This window comes from Plectropomus leopardus, chromosome 23, assembly GCF_026936395.1.
Source record: "Plectropomus leopardus strain MGB_pleo_1.0 chromosome 23, ASM2693639v1, whole genome shotgun sequence".
In the NCBI taxonomy this organism is placed as follows: Eukaryota; Metazoa; Chordata; class Actinopteri; order Perciformes; family Serranidae; genus Plectropomus; species Plectropomus leopardus.
In genome coordinates, this window is record NC_142198.1 from 22,562,911 (window position 1) to 22,572,691 (window position 9,781).

General features: G+C 36.7%; 1 protein-coding gene across 1 annotated transcript; it reads right to left on the reverse strand.

Annotated features, from left to right (window-relative positions):
- Positions 1-171: 171 nt before the first annotated feature.
- LOC121962119 (acidic leucine-rich nuclear phosphoprotein 32 family member D-like) lies at positions 172-8,191 on the reverse strand. Its single transcript, XM_042512317.2, has 7 exons — positions 8,012-8,191; positions 4,609-4,758; positions 3,757-3,879; positions 3,117-3,309; positions 2,926-3,023; positions 2,235-2,304; positions 172-1,824 (listed from the first exon to the last, which is right to left on the reverse strand). Exons 1-7 carry the CDS (start codon positions 8,063-8,065, stop codon positions 1,748-1,750), a joined length of 765 nt encoding a protein of 254 aa, XP_042368251.1. The 5' UTR covers positions 8,066-8,191; the 3' UTR covers positions 172-1,747.
- Between the last annotated feature and the right edge of the window lie 1,590 nt (positions 8,192-9,781).

The window sequence follows — 9,781 nt, forward strand, 5'->3', positions numbered from 1 at the left end:
TCTACAATTATTCACGATTTTTAAAAAAAAATAATTGTTCAACACTCCTACTTTAAACGCATCGATTTTCTTCCAAATATGTGTAAGATCATCTCTAAATTAGCATTTGGCTTTATATCAAAATAGCGCGAGAAACAAATCACGAAGACAAAAAAGGCCAGAGAGGAGACGCCAGGAACAAAATGTTAAGATTTTATTTACAAAGTCCTTTTTGTGTGTTTTATTTTTTTTGTTGGTTTTTCCTTTAACTTACAGAAAGTAAAAAAAAACAAAAAAGAAAACATCAACTAGTCAGTGTAAGTGTGAAGGATCAACTGGATCTCTCGACGGAGCAGGAAGAGAAAAGAGAGAAAAGAGGGAGAGAAAAGAGAGAAAAGAGGGAGAGAAAAGAGGGAGAGAAAAGAGGGAGGGAGAGAGAGAGAGTCCCCTGACAACCATACAAAATTAAACAAAAACAATTTCTCTGAAAAAATATTTCTTTTAAAAAGCTCTGTTGGCAAAAAAGAGAGAACACAGTTTGCCCTGAGCGGCTCGGCCTCGGGGGGAGGGAGGGGGCGGTTACCATTTTTGACTGTCCGTCGATGACATCACAAAGCCTGTGATGACATCATAGCTGCTGGCTCAGTCCCAGAGTGGTGATGTCAGAGAAAGGGCGGGAAAGGAGGTTTTCTTTTTGGCTTTTGCGTCCCAAAAGCGCCGTCACCTCGCACGAGTCCTCGATCCGTCTCCTTCCACAGACAGTTTTTTATTTAATTTAACTTTTTTTGGTTTGTGTGATAACAGATTAATTCACTGGTCATGAAAAAAAGGAAAAGAAATTGAGAATTTGTGTGAATAATTTTTCTCAGATCGAAAAAGTTTACAAACTCAAAAAAAAAAAAACCCACCAAACACCCTTCAGGCTCATGTTTTATACGGAGATAAATTGGTGTCAATATTTTCCGAACACAACAATCTGTGTAAATGTGTAATCTGTAAATATAAAAGAACTTTCACAAATCAGGAAATAAAAAATGGAAACTCACAAAATGTATGCAAATATCAAACATCTACAAATGCACAAATAAAATAACTTGATGTGCCTAAAATTCAAAACAGCAAGCGTAGAATTGAGATTCACAAATTAAAACAGATTCAGAAGTTGTAAATGTTTGGAAGATAATCACAAATGTTTTTCATTAATTTTTCGATTAATTACATTTAATCAGATTTTCTTTTTTATTTGTGGAATTTATGTATTTGCAGATCCATTTTACATTTAACAAATATTTTTGTAAATTTTTTTTTCATATTTGCCAAAGGTGTTTATATTTACACATCCACACAAATAACATTGAGACGAATTAACCTCCATATTTTGATCACTAGATGACTAAATTTTGGGGAAAAAAGGTGTGGTTTCAAAGAGTGCCAAAACACAGATGCCAGAAATGAATAATTTATGGGGAACATTTTTGTTTTGGTAGTTCATCAGACCTGTAGATGAATATTTTGGGGTCGAACGTGAATGTAAAAAAAAAGAAATTAATGTATAGTGACAAATTTTGTAAAAAAACAGAAGGAAAAAATTGGGGTTTTTTTGGTAAATTAATAGACATTTTTTTGGTCTGCAGGAGGAGACGGGGGCGCAGTGGGAGGAGACAAATATCATAAATGGGACGCAGCCCAGGCACGGGCTGAGAGGAGGAGGGCGAGCTTGGTGGGGGAGGGGAGAGGTCACCGGGGTGAACGGGGTCTTTGTGGGTCCTTAATCATCGTCTTCATCGTCCTCGTCTTCAGGGTCCCTCTTCCTCTTCTCTCCTTTGGCCGGAGACGAGTCCTCGTCTGAGGGGGAGGAGCCAGAGGTTCAACAACAAAATCAACACGACCACGGAGGAGCGATTGTCGACTGTTTCAAAATGATCAAAACCCCCGTTTTAAGGGTTTTTGAACACAGAGAAACCAGGATTTGTCATAATAAATTGAGTCTAATTTTAAACAAATGAAAATATGGAAGCCCATTTCCGCCAATTTGAGGACAAAAAAAAGATGATTCAAGTCATTATAATGAGAAACTTTCTAAAAAAGAATTAAGTTCTCATAATTCTGTAATACTTTTTCTTTTTTGGGACACATTATTTTAAAAAGTACATATTTTTCTTTAGTTTAAAATAAAAAAAATGGGAAAAAAGCAAAGGAAATAAAAACATGGTTGATGGTTAATGTGGAAGTGAAAGAGCCACACTGTTACTGACCATCGTCCTCGTCGTCCTCCTCGTCCTCGTCATCGTCCTCGCTGTCCACGTCTCCGTTCACCTCTCCGTCCTGCAGAGAGGAAGGCTGATATTTGATATTTGTTGATGATAAACCCCGAAATTCAAATGAATAAAAAAAAGAAGACGAAAATTCATCCAGGAGATATTTGTATTCATCCCCGAAATATTGAGTCAAAAAAACAGCTCAAAAGGTGCTGAAGTTTACTAAATTTAAATTATCACGATATTTTTGCAGGAATTCCCCATGAGACTCATTCACTCAAAAACGGACTCTTGCAGGTTCACACACATTTTTAACAATAACATTTTCAAATCTTTCACGTTTGTTTCTGTTCATTTGAGGGTTTTTTCGGACACAAATTGTTTAAAAAAATGTTGCCATTTTTTCCGTTTTTCCTTCTTTTTCCTTGAACACATTCTTTGTGTTTGTGAAACCAAATTCCAGGAATCTTTCAAAATTTGCTTCATTCACTTAATTTTCAGATTTTTATTTTCTTGTGACCTGTTACTTATTTTTTCCAGTTGCGGGACATTTCTTGCTCACTGCCTTTTTTCAGAGTATATTTAATTTTCTTAAATCTTAACCAGTGCTGGAAATTTCCATTTGAAAATTCCAGGATTTCTCCAGGTTTTCCATGACCATTTACTTCTGAGAATCCTAAAGACTCACCTCGTCGTCACCGCTGTCCTCATCATCGTCATCATCTTCAGCCACGACGTCCTCCTCGTCTTCCTCTTCCTCCTCCTCAAAGTCCTCCGACTCCCCCTCTGAACACACGAAAAATTAACGAAAGTCATGAGTCACATGAATCTGCAGGAGATGCATCTTTATTTAGTTCCATATTTATTTGTTGCTTTTACCCAAAACCTCCTCGTCGTCGTCATCGACGCCGTCGCCCTCTCCGTCAGAGTCGGACGCCTCGCAGTCGTCGATGTCGTAGCCGTCCAGGTAGGTGAGCTGGGGGAGGAGCTTAAAGATGGACTCCCTGTAGTCGGCCAGGTTGGTCACCTCGCAGTTAAACAGGTCCAGACTCTTCAGCTGGGGCAACTTTTTCTGGAGAGACAAAGAAACATCACACGTGATTAAAAAGTTAGTTTCCACACAGATTCTGCACAAATTTACAGGGAAATTAAAAAAAAAAATGCAAAATAAAAATATGACTTCAGGCAATGATCAACTTAACAAGATAAGGCCCAAAAATTTACCAAAAAATCGCATAAAGTTAGAGGAAAATGATCAAAAAAAATTAAAAATAATAATAATAATAAATTAAAAAAAAGAACAAAAATTATGTCAATATTTTTTTTCCCTGCAACATAATTTTAACAGATAATTACAAGAATAACAAATATAACTTTCAGGACATTTACATTTTCAGATTTTTATTTTCTTGTCACCTGTTACTTATTTTTTCCAGTTGCGGGATATTTCTTGCTCACTGCCTTTTTTCCAGTTTAAAAAAAAAACAAACTTGTGCGTTTTAGTGTTTTTTGGACCCACCAGAGGCTCCAGGGTGCTGATGTCTTTGAACTTGTTCCCGCTGAGGTTGAGGTGCGTTAGGTTCACCAGCCGCTCTGCCAGCACCTCCAGACCGCCTGATATCCTGTTGTCACTCAACTCCAACTGCACACAAACAAAGAAAAACAATCAGGATTACTCTGATTTTAGATTTTCTATCAGCATTAATGACGTTAATGATCGGGGATCAAACATTTTCTCATAATTAGCAGATTAATTCTTGAGTTATGGCCAAAATAATGTTTTGTGAGGTCACAGTGAGCTTAAACCTCCAAAATTGGATCAGGTTATCCTCGAGTCTTCTCAAACATTTGTGCAAAATTTGAGGAAGACACCGCACTCACGAGAATGCCACAGATGAGGTCACAGGGACCTTGACCTTTGGACACCAAATTCTACTTCATCACTGAATCCAAGTGCACGTTGGTGCCAAATCTTCAGAAATGTTGTCATAATTAGACGGTGATCTTAAACTAAAATGTAATCAGTTTATCATTGAGTCAAAGTGGACGTTTGTGCCAAATTTGAGGAAATTCCCTCGCGGTGCTCTTGAGATATCGTGTTGGCAAGAATAGATGACCAAAGACGGCGCCGACACATAAAACCTCTTTAAACTGCTTCTTCTTCTATGAGACGCTGGAACTGTCAAATATTTGGAGTATTTCTTGGAAATGTATCGTAACAGTTGCAGAGTAATAGTACATATTACAAAGATAAACGTGATAAGCAAACAGCCACATGTTCATCACACACGTATGTTAATACCTGACGTCATATATTGTCATTTATGATAAATTATCCAATCTTTCAGTTTGGTTTGTTTGCGTCTCTCACCTTTTTGAGTTTGTCCAGTTTGGGGATGTCTGCGACGCTGGTCAGGCCGACATTGATGAGGCTGAGAAGCTCCAGATTCGAGAACTCTTCTGTGATTCCTACGATCTTTCCTTCACAAGAGCGACAGTTATCCAGGACCAGCTCCTGGACCTGAGGACGGGGGACAAAGACAGGGTCTGAATTTAGACCGCTAATTCATTTAGACAAAAAAAATTTGATATATGGATTTCAAATTTTAAGCACTTTCCTTAATAAATAAATCACTAAAATTAACAATTGATTGATCGTTATTTGAAAAAACACAAACCAAAACAAAACAAAAATGTTGCTTATTTTTTCCTGAGCCAAAGGTAAAAGCAACAAATCACTTATATCGCTTAAATTTCACGTGTTCGATTAAATTCTAACGGCCGATTAATTAATCGTCAATTAATTGTTATCATCCTTAGCTGATACCCGTCTTTTTCTTTTATCAACCCCATGAAACTTGGAGTGACGTCACTTTTCGTGTGCAGCTTTCAGGCGCCTTTTGGAAATATTTAAACCTTTAAAACTTTTTTTAAAAAATGGTTCATTCAAAAATTCATTCAAAAACGTGGGTAATAAGGCAATGAACAACTTAATAACTTAATTTCAGGCTGTTTTAAAAAAATAAAAAATACTAATAGTAATAACTTCGTCTTACGTTGCTCACTGCCTTCTTTGAATTTTTGAAATAAATCCAGCCAATTTGCTCAGGTTTCAAAGGGTTAACTGCTGGCACAAACAGTACCGCTACAAAGAAATGTTTCGACTTGACTGTATTTTCTTCTACTGACTATGATGTTTTCATTATGACTAATTCAGGAAATCCTTTTACCCCCTCGAGCTCTGCTGCTTGATGTAAAAAAACCCCCAAAACTCCAGAGATATCAATAAGAGAATAATCGGTGACTGAACTGAATCTCATCAGAGTGAAACTGTTAAACTCGTTAGTCGCTCTGAGTCCAACATAGAGAAGTAGAAAGAAAGAAATACAAGTATAAAAAAATATAAAATAAAAAACAGAAATAGTGAACAATTAAAATAAAATATGTAAATAATATAAATGTAAAAAAAACAGTAATAGACAATCAGAACTAATATGAGAACATTATGTGAACATTTAAAAGATAATATAATAATATAAAACTGTGCCTTATGCTACAATGCAATATATTAAAGTAGTATGTGAGTAAAAAATACTAAAATTTAAATATGTGCAATGCTACAATGTACAACAGAAATATATTCAAGTAAAAATAACAATAGGAATGTATAAAATACACAAATCTAAAGCACTGAGTATAAAAACATTTAAGAACAAAAGGCCGGCACATACATTTTTAAATCTCTCTTATTCTTTAATAAGTTGAAGCTGAATAATCCTCCTGTGACTCTGCATCCTCGTTCAAAAACAAGAAAATTGCTTGAATAACTAAATTATCAAATTATATTATTTGAATATTTCTGCAATACAAATCATCAATCAATTTTTGTAGGTTTTCCGTTGCCACCATTAAAAACCAAACAAACAACAAAAAACCTATGTCTAATTACTAATTTCTTGCATTTTGGAGAACATTTCTTGCCAGGTTGCTTATTGCCGTATTCCCCAGGTTTCCGTAAGACATCAAACCAATTTGATCACGGTTTTGAAGTTTAAAATACATGTGAAAGGTGTCTGAACGCACCACAAAAAAGTGACGCTGATATCGGTTTCATGGGGTTAAAAGGTGAGAAAACAAACCAACAAAATACAACAACAAAAACAACGCCAAAAACATGCCATTATTAAAATCACCAAAAATTACACTTTATCACAGCCAGACACTGTGATCCCCAAAAGTGACTGGGAAGGGACTTTTTTTTTTTTTGTCTTTTTAAGGAGAGACATTAAAAGCCTGAAATTTGTATTTATTCTACAACATTTTGCCTCTTTTCTTTTTTAGATAAAATTTTGGCCTTTTTTTTTTTAAATTAAAATGTGTCTGTGATTTTCAAAGATACAGTTTTGTCATTTATTAATTTTATTTTTAAGAAAAAATGGAATCCCCTCCAAACCCACAGGCATGCTGGTTTTTAAGGCTTATTTTCTTTAAAAATCAGCAAAAAAAAATAAAAAAATACACCATTTATCGCAGCCATAAATGGTCAAAACAGAAACTATTGATGGATTTACAAATTTCCAAAATTTTCACGGTATATTTAGCGTGTAAAAACTTTTCCTGGACTAAACACTGACATTTGCAAACTTTTTTACTTTTTTTCTGTTTTTTTGTTTTGGTGACCGGACGAGCCCCGCTGGTCTCAGTGTGAGGGGCGCAGTTTCATATTGGAACGGGTCCCGGCCGACACTGTTTATAAACTCCCCCAACACATGTGACGCTGCTAACTTAGCCGCCTGTTAGCTCTCTGCGGACTCCCCCCTTTACCTATTATTACTTCTAACAATCCCGCGAGTGAGCCAGGCGAAATATAATAAGATCTGAAGTGTTTTCTGGTGTAACGATGGAGATTACAGCGAAAAAAATGCGCACGAAGTTGCCCCTTTAGCATGCTAGCACTAGCACGCCGCTGGCTACGCGCCCTTAGCACACACGGGCTCCGACTAATCTCTGGAGCGGCAGCGATAAACAATATAAGTTTATAAACGTAAAAAGCTGAATGTGTTAAACTAAATTAAGTCTGAGGTGCAGTTTAAAATCAGTTTATGAATATATTACCACTTTTGTAAATGTGTACATTTTAAAACAATGACGCATTTCCTGCTTTAAACGCGTATTACGCGTTAAAATATATCGTGACGAGTCATTTCAGCCTGTTGGCGGTGTTTCACGAAAACTACACTGAAAATTAAAAATTAGCTGAAAGAACAAAAACAAAGCCGGTCGTGTGTTTAATTGTGCACCGTGTTATACAACGCACGCTTACACCGCCTTACAACTTAACTGCTCCAGATGTTAGCCAGGCCCCGGACACACATTTGTGCATTTCGGTTCGCGAACAAAAGTGCATGCAGGTTTCGTTGCACAAATGCAGCTGAAAAGTGTTGATTTCAAAACGTGCAATGAAGTTTTAAGCTTGATAAGTTCACAAATGTTGAATGTGGACATAACAACAGAAAACAAGGCGGTAAACAGCTGCGCATCTCGGCTGCTCAGCGGCATGAAACCGCGACATCCGGCTGCAAATGAACTATTTTAACGCTGTTTAGTAAATCCGTCTTCAGGTTTTTGTCTCAGCTCGACTTCAATCTGTAAACACACATTTTGGCACTTTTCGGGACCTGCAGACACCCTGCCATGTGCTCGCCACCCCTCCTTCTCCGGCCGGTCATCAACTTCACAAACCGACAAACAGCGACTCAAACCGGGACACTCACCTCCGTCGGCGACCGGTGCCGCAGCTCTAACCCGACCCGCTTCCGCATCTCCATTTTCCGCTAGTTTGGGCCTGAGTTCGGGTCTCTGCGATAAGAAAGTCTTGTTTCTCTTCGGTTCTCTCTATTCAGTATCAACACGCGGGACTTGCGTGAAGCGCGGGCTACAGTAAAGAATAAGACTTCCGGGAAAGACTTCAAAATAAAATCGGGGTGTGCTCAGCGGAAACGCAAATGGGCGCACGTTTTTAAAAAATAAGTTTAACGACTTTAAGATCATCGTTACTTTTTTTTTTAAACACACGTTTATTGACTCATAAAACCCACACAATATGTGTACACACCGATGTATTTCATTTTATCATTTAATAATAATAATAATGATAATAATAAACTTTATTTGTATAGCACCTTTTATACAAAAAATGCAGCCTAACGTGCTTTACAAGAGAGAAATGAAATGCACTAAAGTGCTTCACATCAAACACATAAAAGACAAAAAGACATAATAAAACCTGCATGTAAAAATAAGATAAAATCAGAATAGAATACACAGAATATCTTTTCAAATGGAAAAAATCCACTTCATAATACTAGTAAGTACTGCGAGGATTTAAACAAGCGAAAAAATCAACCATGGTATTAGTACTTTTACTTGAGTAAAGGCTACAGGATTTTCCACCACTGTTTATTTTGAAGCCAAACTGTATCACTTCCGGCGGTTTTGTGTCTTTTTCTTTAGAACTTGACGGAACGTTCCAACTCTGGTTCCAACGTTCCGTCGGCGCGTGTGAAAAGTGGGTCAGGCCGTTTGCTGCTTTAACGGCCCTCGGAAATATCAAAATCCTGACAAAATCTGCTCACTCTTCCAGCATGTTTGATTTTACAAATAAATAAAAATATCCCCTGAAAAACTGTCATTCAGTCCTTTTTATACCAAATCTGACTTTCTGAATAAAGGGCCCGATTTCGCGCGAAAAGTCGTATTTTGCCGCTACGTATGTGTAAAATTCGAGTTTTTGAGGAGCACGTGAAAGCCTCAGATGTTGAGGAGGGAAACAAGCAGCAGGAGAGAAACATGTCCCCACAGCGCCACCAGCGGCCATCCTGGCTCACAGCACACACAAAATCAGCTCAGTAAAACACCGTTTTTACGGTAGAGCCCTGCAGCTACTTCCATGTAGATAATATTCAACACCAATGAATGTCTAATCACTTTATCATAATTGATATGTTCAAATTACTAAATTACAAAGACAGAAGCTGGGATGATTTAATTATCATATAATTCACAATATCTCCGTTGTATGAAAGCGTATTACTGCAACACAAATAAATAAATAAATAAATAAAAACAAGAAACTTGTCTTGTGATGATTTTCTTAGTGGAACAAGAAAACATTTTTAAAATAATTATAGTTATTATGACTTAAGTTTATTTTTTATTTAATTTTTTTTTCTTATTTTTTTAAAGAAATAGACTTAACTTAGACAGGCCTTTTTTTGTCAAAATGTGTTGCCACACTAAGCTAGTAAAAAGGACTGGGTGTTAATTAAAGCAATTTGATTTTTTATGATGTTTCATTTTTAAGTTTTGCCAATATACGCCCTTAAATCCTTCACACTGGACCTTAAAGTACCACTCTATGTGGTTGCTTATTATAGAGTACATGTTAGATTTCAAAATAAGAGTAATTCCAGAGGAAGCACATGCGACGTAGATCCACGTAGAACAGATTGGACTCTTGTTGTCAGCAGAGTGTCATCATAGTG